This window comes from Sus scrofa, chromosome 13 (genome assembly GCF_000003025.6).
Source record: "Sus scrofa isolate TJ Tabasco breed Duroc chromosome 13, Sscrofa11.1, whole genome shotgun sequence".
Taxonomy (NCBI): domain Eukaryota; kingdom Metazoa; phylum Chordata; class Mammalia; order Artiodactyla; family Suidae; genus Sus; species Sus scrofa.
Genome location: NC_010455.5, coordinates 91303024 through 91319972, shown reverse-complemented (window position 1 = coordinate 91319972; position 16949 = coordinate 91303024). Strand labels below are relative to the sequence as shown.

Below are 16949 nucleotides of genomic sequence, written 5' to 3'. Positions count from 1 at the left end.
CGAAGGGTGAAACAGTAACTTTGCAGTAGAGAAATCGGGTAGGTGCCACCTTACCCAAAAGCTCAAGGTTATCACCGCTGATAATGGGACAACGTGATGGTCGGTACTGAGATGCTCACAGACAGCCTCATTTCTGTGATCCTCCCAGCAAGTGAGCAGTGTGAGTCCAATCAGGAGCAACTGGACAAACACAAATCAAAGGACATTCTACAAAAGAACTGGCTTGCTCCCTTCAAAAACATCAAAATCAAGATAAAGAAAGGCTAAAGAACATGACAATTAAAGGCCATGTGGATTAAGGTTGAGGAGACCATGTCTGGAGAGACTAAAGACTTGCTTTCAGTCACTCAGCCACACAGCGGCAGAGCCTGGAAGAGTACAGCCCAGACGCCAGACCTAAGAGGTTAGGGGTGAGTTCCTAAAATTCATGCATTTTTAAAGTATGATCAGCCTTGGGAGTTCCCGTCGTGACGGGAACTCAGCACGACGGGAACAGATCTGACTAGTATCCACGAGGATGCAGGTTTGATCCCTGCACTTGCTCAGTGGGTTAAGGATCCGGCATTGCTGTGAGCTATGGTGTAGGTCGCAGACGTGGCTCAGATCCCTCGTGCTGTGGCTATGGTGTAGGCCAGCCGGCGGCTACAGCTCCATTCAACCCCTAGCCTGGGAACCTCCATATGCTGCAGGTGTGGCCCTTAAAAGCCAAAAAAAAAAAAAAAAAAAAAAAAAGTATTCTCAGCCTTGAGCATTTTTTAGGTCAGACAAGGGTAGAAGGCAAATGACCTTCAGGGATTTAATACTTTTTAGTAGGAATAATCATCAAGACCATGTAATACTTTGTAAAAAACTGAGCAGAATAACAGAATCATGTATGTTATATGGCTTATGAAAGAAGAGAAAACACAGCTAGTGAGTGAAGATAATCAACCATCTGCTGTGGGTGTGCAAATAATAGAAATTTTAGCTGAGGGGAGGTCAGGGGTTAGAAAGTAATCCCCTCAAAGAGTAAGGAATCCAACAAGAAGCCCACAATGTTCTGGTCTAGACACTGGAGCTAGGCTTCCCTCTGTTTGGTAGAGGAAATCATATGGTCCTGGTGATATATTCGTATCCGGGATGCCTAAAAATGCTAAATACATGATTTTCACAAATAGTGAGAGCCTATCAGACTTCTGTTTGTCCTAACATTGTTTTACATTTGGCAGAATTATTCCTGTATCATCTCTTTTTTTTTTTTTTTTTTTGCCTTTTGGTGACAGTGAAAATCAGATTAAACTGAACGTTAAGGAAAACATGAACGGGAACAAGTTACCAAAATACACGAAGAGCATCTAAGAAATGGAGGAACAGTCCCACAATTATAGCTGGTGCTGCTTTAAGTTTCAAGGATTACAAATTGGGGCAAATTGGTGGTAGCGGGAGGCGGGGGGAAGGGGATCACGGTTCCCACTAGGACACAGTGGGTTAAGAATCCAACTGCAGAGGCTCAGGTTGCTGAGGAGGCTCAGGTTTGATCCCTGGCCAGGTTCAGTGTGTTAAAGGATCTGGCATTGCCACAGCTGTGGCTTGGAGTCAATTCTTGGCCAGGAACTTCCATATGCTACGGGTGTGGCCATTTAAAAAAATAAAAATCATACATGCACACATACACACACACACAAATGCTTCAAGCCTAATTATTCATTTATTTGTCTTAAAAATTACTAAGCATCTTCTGTATGTCAAGTACTGTCCTAGGACATCCAGCATAGAACAAATCTGACAAAATTTCTCATGAAGAAACACTATAGTTGAGAGTCAGTACAGATAGGTGACCAATAAATTGAAATGTAACACCAGATGGCATTAAGAGCTATGAAGAAAAATGAAGTAGGCCAAGATGACAGAGTGACAGGGAGATGATACTTTGGCTAGAGTGGTTAAGAAAGCTTCTCCTGGGAAGTGTGCTCTGAGCTACAGTGGTTGTGGGGAGAGGGAGCAGGCCAGGGGAAATCTGAGGGTAGGAGGGAGAGCAGCACCCACAAGTCAGTGCCTGAAGTTGCTACAGGAACAGGTTGCTGGTGCTGGCTGAGGTACTGGGCTGAGAGAGATAGGCAGCCATGAGTGGATGCTGAGCCTAGGCATGGACCTTGATTTAATGTTCTAACAAGATCACTCTGGCTGCAAAATAGAAAGTTGTCATCAAAGGAGCAAAAACAAAAACAAGATCAGGTACAGGCCCTGCAATAAAGAGCACAGGCAATGGTGGCGGTGGTGGTGGTGATAATGCCCTGGGCCAGGGTAGCGGCAGTGGAAGGAGGATCCTGATTACATTCTGAAAGTAAAGTTATGGAGTTTCCCTTGTGGCTCAGTGGCAATGAACCTGCCTAGTATCTATGAGGACGTGGGTTTGATCCCTAGAACTGTTCAGTGGGTTAAAGATCAGGCATTGCCATGAGCTGCAGCGTAGGTCACAGACATGACTTGGATCCGGCATTGCTGTGGCGGTGTCAGACAGCAGCTGCAGCTCTGATTCAACCCCTAGTCTGGGAAATTCCATATGCCACAGGCACGGCCCTAAAAAGACACACATACAAAAAAAAAAAAAAAAAAAGAAAGAAAGAAAGAAAGTAAAGTTAACAGGGTTGCTGAGGGAGTAAATGCAGAATTTTGAGAAAAAAATAAAGGCCCAGAATGATCATACATCTCTTAACCTTGTCTACCTGGTGACTACTTGTAACATTTGCTAAGGAGAAGTCTGAGGATGGAGCAAGTTTAGGGATGGTGAGAAATGAGGACTTTGATGTGATAGATATCAGGTTTCCAATGCCTATTCCTCATCAAAGTAGGGGAGCTAGTAAACAACTAGATATCCAGGTTGTGGGGAGAAATATTAGTAAATGCAATAGAGACATGTAGATAGATAGATAGATAGACAGACAGACAGACAGACATAGAGAAGAATCACACATATGCATCTGTGAATGAATGAAGGAGAGTTCAAGAAGGAAAACATGGAAAAGGGGAAAAAGAAACGAACACTGTACTGTATCTACTTTAGCACCATTTGAAAATATTGTAATGAGAGTATACTACTTTAATTAAAAAAGGGAGCATTTCTTTTGTTTCCCCCCAAAAAATAATAAGCTGATGAAAAAAATTAGGCATATAGAATTAATAAAAGACTACTATGAAAACAGCACTCGGAGATAACCACTGTTAACTTTGTGGATTATTTCCTTCCACTTTTTTCTTGACATTTACATATGTACACTACACAGTTTCGTTTTTTTCTTAAGTACAGTTCATTTTTGCTAGTTCTAACACACATGAGACAATGCTCCACTCAAAGGTAGCAGCTGTGGAATTAGACCATTATTTTGTTTTGAATTTACATTCTCATGCTTTTAAGAGTGTCTCCACTCTCCAGTTCTTTTTTTCTTTTTGCTATTTCTTTGGGCCACTCCCACGGCATATGGAGGTTCCCAGGCTAGGGGTTGAATTGGAGCTGCAGCCACTGGCCTACGCCAGAGTCACAGCAATGCTGGATCCGAGCCGCGTCTGCAACCTACACCACAGCTCACGGCAACGCCGGATCGTTAACTCACTGAGCAAGGGCAGGGACCGAACCCGCAATCTCATGGTTCCTAGTCGGATTCGTTAACCACTGCGCCATGACGGGAACTCCTTTTTTTTTTTTTTTTCAACTGTCCAGTTCTTTAAGTCACTGCCCCCCCCCCACCTGCTTCTGCTCCCAAACACTTCACCCCCAATTCACTCATCTAGGATGGTGACTGGTACCTGAGGACATTTTCACTTTCCATCCCTGTACCTCAGAGTTTTGCAACTGGGGGGGTCTCCCTTAAAATATGCTAAGTATGGGGAGTTCCCTTCATGGCTCAGTGGTTAATGATCCGGACTAGGATCCATGAGGATGAAGGTTCGATCCCTGGCCTCACTCAGTGGGTTAAGGATCCGACACTGCCATGGTCTATGGTGTAGGTCGCAGACGTAGCTTGGATCCCTCATTGCTGTGGCACAGGCTGGCAGCTACAGCTCCAATTCGACCCCTAGCCTGGGAACTTCCATATGCCACAGGTGCAGCCCTAAAAATAAATAAATAAATAAAATCTTAAGTATGTCTCCATTTCACAAAGAATTATTTGCAAACCTAATCCTTAAGTAGACATCTTCATATATAATTTTCTGTGCACATTTCTAAGTAGCATCAACCTTTCCCAAAGCACATTTTAGCACTGCCTCAAGGAGTCACTGTCTAGTCACTAAAAGAGCAAAGACTGACTGAAAAAAGTTTCCCTTCAGTTCATTTAACAAATAAATATATACCTACCCAGGTCAACATGTTGGCAGGAGATGACAGACAAAAATTTTAAATGATAATTTCAGTTAGAGAAATGTGCTGTGAATAAAACAGCAATACCTAAGAACATAACTGGAAAGAAGGTGAGAAAGAGAGAGAATGCAATTTTAGCGAGGTGGCCAGGGAAAATCTCCTGGGGAAATGACACTTGAGCCAAAGCCACAGTGAAGAGAAGAAGGCTGCAAACACCCTGAAGAAGAGCAACCCAAGGACAGAGACAAGAAATGCAGAGGTCCCTGGAAGGGAAGGAGTGTGGCATGTTGAAGGGACACAAGGAAGGCCATGCAGCCAGAACACCCCAGGAAGAAGGGGCAGATCGCGGACAGCACCGACACCTGTGGAAAAGAATCTGGATCTTTATTCTAATTATAATGAGAAACTAGTATAAAGCTATAAACAGAGACACGATTTGATTTAGGCTTATCGATCAGGGTGGCGGTTGTAGAGAGACTAGAACGTTAGAAGCAGAAATAAAGATGGGGAGACCAGTTAGGAGGCTGCCACTGTCTCCAGCCAAGAGATGGAGTGGCTTAAAGCAGCATGTCAGTCACTGTGGTGGTCAAGTGTTCAGACACAGGACACATTTGGGGGTTAGAGCGACAGGACTTGCTGACAGAATCAGGAATCTGTGCCTGAGGGAACAGGACCAGCATGCCCCTCATCCAAACACCACAAGTGACTTCTGGCCTCATTAATGGACCTTCTCAGTACTCACCTCGCTAGGCTGCGTACAGAATGCACAGACAACAACTACTTACGTTATCAATGACAAATATACAATATGTCAGAGTTCCTGCTGTGGCACAGTGGGTTAAAGACCCAGAGTTGTCTGTGTCAGTGCAGGTTCAATCCCTGGCCTGGTACAGTGGGTTAAAGGATCTGGCGTTGCTGCAACTGTGACGTAAATCACAGCTGTGGCTAGGATTCAATCCCTGGCCTATGAACTTCCATATGCTGCAGGTGTGGCCGAGAAAGAAAAAATTAACATAAAAAATTTTTTAAATATCATATTGTCTCACTTACCCAAATTGGGATCGGTAGTCTGGCGCTTCTTAATTTTTGCTTCAGAAATAGCAGAATAATAGGCACAAGTCATCTTGATCAGCCACGTTGCTCGAACCATTGGCACTGAATATTTAGCTAAATACGCAAAAACATCTTCTTTTTTACTAAGGATGGGAACCTAGAAACAAATAACGTATGTATAATAGTCACATATTATGTTCGTGGCTAGGCTAACCTAAAGGGGAGAGACAAAAAAGATTGCATGTTCTGGCTGGCTATGAGAAAATACATCCGTCTTGGATTTTCAATCAGAACGTGCAGTTTACAAGAAAACATTTTATGCAAATTTTAAGAAAAAAGAATCAAAACTTATGTTTAGCATCTTGGCAACCCAGTTTTATCAGCTGCACCTTTTCATTTATAAAAACAAATTATTTTCAAACCTTCAGATGCCAAAAGCTACTCATCAACAAAATAGGGAAAATAATTTCATGATAGTCCTCCAAGGAGTTTACTCAAAATTAGAAGGGACAGATCAAGTGAAAACTTTCTGACCATAACATTTCATAAGAGTAACAATTTCCACAGAGCTTCTAAAGGTGCCGTTAGCCCTATATTTAAAATAGAGGCTAAAATGATGGATCAGTGAATCTGCTAATAAACACTGAGCTAGAAATAGCTGGGTAATTAATCCACTGGTTGAAAGTAGGCACTTGAGGCAGTTAATTATTTCTTCCAGACCACAAAGGTACTATTTAGCAATTAGTATCCCAATGTACTGCAGAACCGCTTGAAACAGTTAATCCACTCTTCTAGAATTCCTTATAAATACCCTAGGAATAGCCCATTCATCTATATATGATCCACTCAATTTATGAATACAGAGTAACACAGTGGACAAAGTCTATGTTGGCTGCAATGCAGCAGGATGGGAAAAGTGAGACTGAGAAAGAGGCACACCCCTCACACCAGCAATGAGCCAAAAAAAAGCAAGCATTTTTTTGTACATGGCTCACCCTTTAAAACAGGCTATTTCTTCCCAAAGAAATATCAAGCTGCTCCAATGATGAAGGAAAGCTGCCTGGTTGGACACTTCAATGCAGTGTGTCCATATACTGTTTTTTACAGGCAACTTAATAGACTTTTGATCATGTGCAGTTCCTGCCTTGCTTGCTGACTTTAGAACATAACCTAGACAGAGACAACTACAATGCACACACAAAACTAAAAGGGAGGTGAAAGTAACATAGGCTAAGGCTGTAAAACTTCCTCTCTGTGGACCACAGTGATACATTTTAACATGAAAGTGTCCTGAAAATTTAGCTTACAAGGCCCAATCTTTCATGGAGTACAAGGCTCTGGATTTACTATCCGTTTGGGCCCAGGGATAAGAAAAGTGCAGACTTGTATGTTCAGTTGAAGACTGGGGCTGCTGCTTTTCACCAGAACAGCAAGTCTAGTATCGAGGGGTTGAACCTTAGCTAGCAAGTTCAGGTTGTCTTTCATTCAGAGGTACCAAAAGACTATATGTAAGATCAAGGCCTAAAAAATAGGCACATGCAAAAACTAAAGTTAGCATCTCCAAAGAAACATTACTCATAGCATCTTTATAGATACCTAAAGATTTCTTTTTCTTTTTTTTTTTTTTTTTGTCTTTTTGCTATTTCTTGGGCTGCTCCCGCGGCATATGGAGGTTCCCAGGCTAGGGGTCGAATCGCAGCTGTAACCACTGGCCTACGCCAGAGCCACAGCAACGCGGGATCCGAGCCGTGTCTGTAACCTACACCACAGCTCACGGCAACGCCGGATTGTTAACCCACTGAGCAAGGGCAGGGATCGAACCCACAACCTCATGGTTTCTAGTCGGATTCGTTAACCACTGCGCCACGACAGGAACTCCAAGAATTTCTTTTGAACAGTAACTGAAGGGGTCAGGGAGACATTCTGAACATGTAAAACTGAGTCTCACATTAACAGCACAAGGCAAACCTCTAGTTCACTGCCCCTACTAGCAGACCACTAAGAGAAATGGTTGGCTTGGATCAAAGACTTTAGAATTCAGAAGGACATATGTGAAGAAAATTATTTAATTAAAAGAAAAAGACACATTTTGACAGTTTTGTCAAATTTATAGTTTGGGCCAACTCAGGACGGAAACTATGTTTACACTGACTGAAGTATGACTTCCTATAGTGATGGATTCCATTTTCAGCCAAGAAACCATCAGACTTCAACTTGTAGCTGAATCTAGGCAACCAACGGGCAGCTGTTTGGTTTCTAAATCAAGCTGGAACTGCATCTAACTACCAAAAGAAAACTAAGACACCTAGCATGTGATGATTTTCCATCCACAAAAGGGCTGCCCTTGTCCTGCCATCATTACCCTCAGCCATCCTCTGTTGAGTAAGTGGCAGTAGAGGCAAAGAGAAATTCCAGAGACCACAATCATCAAAGTCACCTGAGGTGAACACGTCACTCCTAGTGAACTGTTCAAGAGCGGGAAGTACATCCCTAGGAGCAAGAATTTTCCTTTTCCAAACCTAGTGAAGACCGTGATTGAATTACAAGGCCTTTTCACGGGCCATTGTTGACCTCTCTGTGGCTAAATACTTGGGGCACCATGGAGCTTTACAGTCACAGAAACCTGATCCATCCCATACAGGAAACTATTTTGAATTCTAGATCAGAGCTGGAAGATAACTCAGGATCTTAGCAAGAAAATGAAGATGTTCTGTATTAAGCCACCTCACAGATAAATACCAGACATTTTTAAAGAAGTCTTTAAACTTTCTAATATGAAGAACATGCAGAGAATGTAACCTTTTACCCAACTCAGAAGAGCTCTAGCCGTCTCAAGATGAAATGCTGAGCAAGGGATGGGAATGAGTGACTCTTGGAATGCCTAAGAAGGGAATACTTCCAAGTATATTCAATGGCATTATGAAGAAAACATCTTTAACTTTGCAAAGAATTAATGTCAGGGCTTCCCAGAGGGACACCTGACTTGGCCAGAGGCAGCTCCTTATAAAGAGAGAAGAATACTGGCTAATACACTGCACTGAAACTCACCTCCCTCCTGGAAGATGACAGACCATCACATCCCTAAAGCAAGGGCGGCAATTCCTCACCAGTGCTTGCTTTCAGAAAACATCCCAAACAATGCATTCTAAAAGCTTATGAAAAAGGAGAACCTGAAAAGAAAGATGCCAGGCTGGCTACATAGGAGTTTGAAGGTTCTAGCCAACATGGACAGTATGAACTTCTGGCAGAAAGCCACCGGACACTAAAAGCCTTTGCCGTCCACAGCCCTCAGATACAATTCAAAGGCCAGGGCAGGCCCACATGCTAAACGTTCGCTGTTGGAAAAGAAATGCCATTCGGTCCAGCCAGACAGAAGCACTACCTTAGTAGCAAGAGGGGGTTAGGCTGTTGCTTTTAATCATAAAAATCTACAAAAAGGCAATGCAATGCTCTGATTCTAGGGCAAAATAAAGCCACTTGGGAGCTACAGGCACTATTTTCAAAGAATTGCTTTAGAAAACAAACGTGCAAATAAACACAAAGGAGCTCTCCTCTAAACTGGGCCTGCATCAAGCCACTAATGAAAACTTAAGAACAGAAGATGGGCGCCCCGGAAATCCTTTAGTTTCAGGGGAGATGAGAAAGACCTGGGGGATTGTTTGAAATGTGTGTAAGAAGTCAGAGATCAAGATTAAGAGGGAGGTTTCTAGCTCTCATCTAAATTTCAAAAGACATTTCATATTGGGGGGGCTATAAGATTGTTGAATCTGTGTAGTATTTCCCACTTGAGGAAAATGATCAAAGGCAAAGATTTTAAAAGAACCTTCCCTTCCCTCCCCCCACCCCCACTCTTAAAAAAGCTGGGGGCTATGAATAAGCCTGCCCAGTTTGCTCTGAAACTTTTTCAAAGACGTTTTTTTCAAGCACACACAGAATCACTACCTTTATCTCACTTGTTCAGAAGGAGACTTGGTCTGAGAATTTGGAAGAATACTTTTCAAGGGAAGGAAATAAATTAAAGCAAGGATTTCTATTTAACACATTTTGGACATCCTGGCCCAAGAAAACTGAACCTGCAACAGAAATAACTGAAGTCTCACTGTCTGTTCTTGATTTTAAAATCTTGTCTACCTAATATCCGCATAAGCAGCCTCCTGTGTGGAATGTTAGGTCTCTAGATGTTGCAGTACCACATGCCGCCAAAATGAGGGCAGGCAGCTATGGGCAGCACACACCTGGTACGGGATACCTGCCAATGAGACTTTTGAGTTTTGGAAAGAATTGGGGAAAAGAAATATGTACTTGAACATCATCTCAAATGTCTTCATTTCTATAAGGCCTCAATTAAAACAATGCAAGAAATTCTTAATACCTTTTTTGCCAAAATAGCAAGTGGTTTATTTCCTGCTAAGTCAGAGAACCAACTATGAATCGCACTCTGGGATCGAGCAGGAACCAGCCAGTAATTATCTTTAGTGTTAACTTGTGGTTTCTTCTTCCCGGTGTCCTGGAAAGTGTTAAGCTTTAGTTTCTCAGCTAATATGCTGCTGAAATAAGCGCCAATCTGTGGAAACAAAAAAAGGAAAAGAAAAAAAAAAGGTGCAAGACAATAAGCAAATTATGTTAGTAATCTGCATATCAGTATTTTATTTTTTTTTTTATTGTGGATTTAGTTGAAAATCTTCAAAGAGCCCACCAAAAATAAAACGGGAATTTAAGTCCTGGAAGCCAAGAGTTGTGATTTCCTTACACTAACATAAGGCAAAAGCTCCCACGGCACCTTTGTTTCACGATTAACAAGTAGTTCAAGGAAAAAAGAAGAGCCTTTGAAAATCTCTGTAAGACAAAATTAATTACATCCCTAATAAATTTCAAGAGACTGGATTCTGCTTTCATCTTCAGCTATACCTCTTTTTCACAGTACACACCCACTTGGAGAGAATCTTTTTCCTTCGAGGTGTTGCATATAAGAACAGAGCCTAGTAATCACACAGTAATCATTCTTTTTCTCATTTCATCTTAACAGCACATATTTTTGGAAAGGAAGCTCAGTATTTACACCCGGTGCTTTAAAAAAAAAAAAAAAAAAAGAGTCTGGAGAAATCTAATTTATTTAAATGGCAAATTACAAAAGGTTCAATTAAATTAAGTATTCAACATTTTTGATTGGGCTGCCAGTGTTACAAGTGTTTCAAGAGAAAGCTAGAGTTGCTTGCTCTGAATGGAGCAGAGTAGCAAAGGGAGCTTCTGCGAATGACTAGCATTTTCATACAAACCGAATTAAAAGAGAAGAAAGGAAAGAAAAGGGACAAGAAGGATGGGGATTGAGTAATATCTGAAAATTAAATGAATCCACAGAAAACCTGTTGGAATTTCCAAGAATCCTCTCACAGGATCACATTTTGTCCCCTGGGAATTCTTTAATAACAGGATGTAGACAATTTCTTTTTTCTTTTTTTTTTTTTGGCCACACGTGGACAACAATTTCTAATAAGTATCTTCGGTAAAGTTAGCAGACAATGGCAACCATGATTAAAATAAAATACCTACCCCGCTGAAGCAAAATAAGAACCACTACCTTAGTTAATGGTCATGAGTCAATAAACAATTAGTCTACAGGTTGGAACACAGTTGTAAGCAATTAGCCAAGTTTATCTACCAGGGTAAAAAGCTTCTTTTTTAGTGTGAATCGGCATTCCTTGATCCTTGTGATTGACGTACAAGTAAAAAAAAAGCCGGTTTTGCTGTGTTGCTGTAATGTGGTAATAAAAATGAGAAAAAAAGAAGTCTGAGCCTTATTTTTTTAAACAACTTCATAGTACTTTTTTTTTTTTTTTTTTTTTTGGCCATACCCATGGCATGCATAAGTTCCCAGGCTAGGGATGAAACCCAAGCCACAGCAATGACAACACCAAGTCCTTATCTGCCAGGTCACCAGGGAACTCCTAAACATCTTCATAGTTACGCTTTTTTAAGCAAAGTTTGAAGAATGTCCAGAGAATAAATTAAATACAAAAATCCAGCCCAAAATAGCTGCTTGAAAACAAGCAGCCAAGAGTAACGAATTGCTTAATTTTAAATTCCTCTATCAATATTTGGTCTTTGCACCAACGGCACAAAACACTTACCTGTGTAGATATATTTTAAAGGTCTCTTACTAGCAACTATGCACGAGTGACAATTTTAATCATAATAAAAACGGTATAAAATAATTTTTAGGGAGTTCCCATTGTGGTTCAGTGGAAATGAACCTGACTAGTATCCATGAGGATGAGGGTTCAATCCCTGGCCTCAATCAGTGGGTTAGGGATTGGTGTTGCCATGAGCTTGGTGTAGGTCAAGGATGAGGCTCGGTTCTCCCATTGCTGCAGCTCCAATTTGACCCCTAGCCAGAGAACTTCCATATGCCACAGGTACGGCCCTAAAATGAGAAAAAAAAAGTTTTACCTACTCTGAGTACTATCAGAAGAAGAATATCCTCAGTGATCTGAAAAGATTATTCAATTAAATCAAACCAATCATTAAAGAGATTTACAAAAATTGTTTTTAAAAAAAGGTCTGGGCAATGTCTTTTTCAATTATATTCTTTTTTTTTTTTTTTGCTTTTTAGGGCCACACTTGTGGCCCTAAAAATTTCCCAGGCTACGGGTCGAATCAGACCCCTATGCCACAACCACAGCAATGTGGGATCTGAGCCATGGCTGCGACCTACATCACAGTTCATAGCAAAGCAGGATCTTTTAACCCACTGATTGAATCCACATCCTCATGGATACTATTCAGGTTCATAACCCAGTGAGCCACAATGGGAACTCCCTTCAATTATATTCTTTTCTGTGAATAATGGCAATGGAACATAGTAACTGTATATGTGTTTTACTTCCCAACAAACTTTGTGAACAACTACGTAACTGTAAACAAAGACAAAGTTCCCCAAAGAGCAAGAGCAGAGAAAATGCACATTAGGACTCAAAAAAAATAAAATAAAAATATGATTATACATTTAATTTTACTATAACAGCAATATATTCACATTATTCCAAAATCAATAAAGTAAAAGCCTCGAAAGTTCCCACTGTGGCTCAGCAGGTTAAGAACCCAACACAGTATCCGTGAGGATGCAGGTTCATTCCCTGGCCTTTCTCAGCAGGTTAAGGATCCAGCAGTGCCTCAATTTGCAGCAAGCTACAGCATAGGTCACAGGTGCAGCTCAGATCTGGTATTGCTGTGGCTGTGGCAAAGCCTGGTAGCTGCATTTCAGATTCAGCTCCTAGCCTGGGAACTTCCATTAAGCCGTGGGTGCAGCCATAAAAAGAAAAAAAAAAAAAAAGGTATGAGCCTTATTCCCAAGCCCCAGTGCCTACCCCCAACTAACAGCCTTGATTAGTTTACGTGTCTTTACAGTGTATCTTCATGTGAATACACATGAACAAGCATGAATATACTATCTTTCTCTTTCTTATATCTATACCTCATTATGTACATTGAGTAAATGTCTGAGAGCCTTCCATATCAGCATAGTGAGAGCTTCCTCACTCATTTTTATAGACCTAGTAATGTACCATGTAGACGTACCACATTTTATTTAATGAGGCCTCTGTTAATGGACATTTGGAGTGTTTGTCTCAAACTTTTGCTATTACTAGTCACCTTAAAATGAACAGCCTTTCCTATTTGTTATTTCATACATGTAGAGCTATAGTTTTCAGATAAATTTCCAGAATTCGGATTGTATGCTTCTATAATTCAGGGGGTGGGGATGGGTGGCCATGCCTGTGACATGTGGAAGTTCCAGGGCCAAGGACTGAACCTGCGCCACAACAGCAACCTGAGTCATAACAGTGACAACACTGGATCCTTAACCCACTGAGCCACAAGGGAACTCCCAATGTTTCTGTGATTTTTTTTTTTTTTTTTTTAGGCCATACCTGTGGTCCTAAAAAGTTTCCAGACTGAGAGTCGAATCAGAGTTGCAGCTGCTAGCCACAGCCACAGCTACACCAGATCCGAGCCACATTTGCAACCCATGCCACAGCTTGCATCAATGCCAGATCCTTAACCCACTGAATGAGGCCAGGGATCAAACCCACATCCTCACAGAGACTAAGTCAGGTTCTTAACCTACTGAGCCACACCAAGAACTCCAATTTTGGGTGGTGGCCCAGGGGGCATGCTGGAGGAAGGTAGAAGTTCCCAGGCCAGGAATCGAATCCACATCACAGCAGTGACCCAAACTGTTGCAGTGACCACGCCAGATCCTTAACCCGCTGAGCCACACAAGAACCCAATGCTTCTGTGATTTTAATCGGCATGGTCAAACTGCTCTTCATTAAGGTTTATACCAGTTTGCACTCCCTCAGACAAGGTTTGAGAAATGTTTAAGTTAAAACTTGTTTCCGTTCATCCAAACCAAATATTTGGTAAGAAAATTTTTTAAAAAGTTTAGGGGCTACACTATAGTTCATGTATATCATATTTACTTAGATCAAATTCCCCTCAGAAGGTGTGAATCCTTGAGTTAATCTCACGGGGGGCGGGAGAGAGGGATGTGTGAGAGCATCAGAAGTGGTACCAGGGGCTATTTCCATTTATTCTGTTATTTAAATTGATAAAAAAACTTAAGAGAACTGAGACCGATTTTGGTAGTTCCTGTCAAGAGACATAAAACATTCATACTTTCTCTTACAAGCTGAATTTTGCATCCCCAAAATTCAGATATTGAAGCTCTAACTCCCAATGTGACTATTTGGAGACAGAACCTTTACGAGGTAATTAAGGTTAAATGAGGTCATAAGGGTGGGGCCTAATCCAGTACAACTAGTGTCATAAATAAGACACTCTAAGAAGAACTCCAGAAGTACTTGCACACAGAGGAAAGCTCATGTGAGGTCACAGTGAGAGAGCAATGGCTTGCACGTCAAAGAGAGAGGCCTCAGGAGAAACCAGACCTGCTGACACCTTGATGTGGACTTCCAGCCTCCAGAACCCTGAGAAAATAAACTGTCTCGGAAAACCACATTTCTGTTGTTAAAGCCATTCAGTTTGTGGTATTCTGTCATAGAAGCCCTAGTAGACTAATTAATGTGAGTTCTAACCAAGTAATATGCCACTAGGAATTTATCCTGAAGAACAAAAGCTATGTGTTCAAATACAACTATGGCCTCTTTATAAATAACTAGAAGAAATTGGCAATAAGCTAATTGCTATATAGTAGCAGTTTCACTCTATTACAGCACATAAATGATGTAGGGTTATCTATCCATTAATTACCTTTAATATAATACTTCAGACTCGAGAAAAAGTACATACAAAATGATGTTACTTTTTTAAGTATACAAGGAAGATTTAAAGTTTTAGAGATCAATGGTGGTAATGTTTGCACAACAATGTGAACGTACTTAATGCCAAAGAACTAAAGAAGTTTGAATGGTAAATTTTATGTTATGCATATTTTACCATAATTTTTTAAAAAGTAGACCACAAATTACAACACATACATAATTGTAGTTGTGAAATTTAAAAGAAGGTATTATGATTGGAAAAAGACACTAAAAACACTGTAGGTGGTCAATAGGACAAGCTGTAGAAAATGCTGTTTTCTTTCACGTCACTTAGCTAATGTTTCAGTTGATAGTTTAGCAAATTGTCAATTACATGTATTGTGTATATATGTGTGCACAAAAAAAGAGATCTGAAGTGCTACACAAACTTTTAACAATGGTTATATCTGGGGAAGAAAAAAATAAGTATAGAAACTTATACATATGTCTGATTTCTTTTTATCTGTATGCATGATTTTTACCTTTTACAGTAAGTAAAAGTATTTTAATATTCAAATTCTGTAACTCAAAAAGGATGAAAAAAACAAGGCTTAAGAGAATACAAACAGAAAGAGCTAATTTCATCAATTTCTAATTGTTAATATAACCACACAGAAAAAAACTTAATTCAAGAAACTTTTCCACACAACACTCTGACCGCTCTGACTACAAACTCTATTTTTTTTCTTTTTCTGGTTTTTTTAGGGCGGCACCTGCGGCATATCAAAGTTCCAGGGCTATAAGTCAAATCAGAGCTGCAAATGCTGGCAGCAGATCCAAGCAGTGTCTGTGTTCCACGCCACAGCTTGTGGCAACGCCAGATCCTTAACCCAGTGAGTGAGGGCCAGTTATGGAACCCGCATCCTCAACCCACATCCTCATGAATACTAGTCAGGTTCTTAATCCACTGAGCCACAACGAGAACTCCTCTGATTACATATTCTTAATGAAAGTTAGTTGAAAGACAAAAAGTATGGTAGAATAGGAGCTCAGTGGTTAGCGAATCCAACTAGGAACCATGAGGTAAGCGAATCCAACTAGGAACTATGAGGTTGCGGGTCCGTTCCCTGGCCTTGCTCAGTGGGTTAAGGATCTGGGGTTGGCAGTGAGCTGTGGTATAGGTTGCAGACGCAGCTTGGATCCCGCGTTGCTGTGGCTCTGGCGGAGGCCAGTGGCTACAGCTCCAATTTGACCTCTAGCCTGGGAACTTCCATATGCCATGGGAGTGGCCCAAGAAATGGCAAAAAGACCCCCCCCCCCACAAAAAAAAGAAAGTATGGTAGAATAATTGTAAATTTTATATAGTAATTGTGTTGATGGGATAGCACTGGTATAGTTTATTCTGGAACTTTTTATGTATATTTTAATTTAGAGCAAAGGAACAAATATGTTGATATTGTTGGGATTCAGGGTTCTTGCTTTTTTTTTACTTTCTGTTTTGTTTGTTTTTTAACGGCCACACCTGTGGCATATGGACATTCCTGGGCTAGGAGTAGAATCAAAGCCGCAGCTGCTGGCCTACACCACAGGCATAGCAACACCAGATCTGAGCCACATCTGTGACCTACGCCACAGCTTTGATCCTTAAACCACTGGGCGAGGCCAGGGATCACACCCACATCCTCACTGAGACTACGTCAGGTTCTTAACCCACTGAGCCACTACGGGAACTCCCAGGGTTCTTTCTGGCCTTGAGAGAAAGGAGATAGAATGGTGGAAAAGGAAAAAGTAAGAGAAAAACCCTGTGGTATTAAGTTAGAACGGATGGATGGAAGGAAGGAAGAAAGAAAAGAAAGAAGATAAAACAGAAAAGAAACTTAAATATGTCTCCCCTCTCTGTCCACTGAAAGGGCCTAGAAGTTATAAGACATGAGTAGCCGTGAGCAAGCAAGGCAGCCAGATCTGGATTGGGCAGGAAAAGAACAAGATGGCCCCGGACTATGTCATTGTGTCAAAAGTGAGGACATGCTCAAAGAACAGTGAGGACGTCAAAAAGACCCAAGAACCAGGAATTCCCATCGTGGCAAAGTGGAAACGAATCTGACTAGTATCCATGAGGATGTGGGTTCGATCCCTAGCCTCCCTCAGTGGGTTAAAGATCTGGTGTTACTATGGCTGTGGTGTAGGCCAGCAGCTACAGTTCCAATTCAACTCCAGACTGGGAACCACCATGTGCCTTGGGTGCAGCCCCCCCCCTCCAAAAAAAGAGACCCAAGAACCAGGTTAAAGTTGCCCCCACT

At 41.3% G+C, this 16949-nt stretch overlaps 1 protein-coding gene across 10 annotated transcripts in view; it reads right to left on the bottom strand.

The window, feature by feature from the left end:
* The window catches only part of MED12L (mediator complex subunit 12 like), a 354280-nt gene that overhangs the window by 305895 nt on the left and 31436 nt on the right, over positions 1 to 16949 (bottom strand). For all 10 annotated transcript variants that reach the window (XM_021069608.1, XM_021069614.1, XM_021069607.1 and 7 more), the window contains exons 4-5: positions 9762 to 9953; positions 5387 to 5546 (exon numbers count right to left, since the gene is read on the bottom strand). In XM_021069608.1, the coding sequence (XP_020925267.1) occupies positions 5387 to 5546; positions 9762 to 9953 (352 nt within the window). The remainder of the gene's footprint in view (positions 1 to 5386; positions 5547 to 9761; positions 9954 to 16949) is intronic.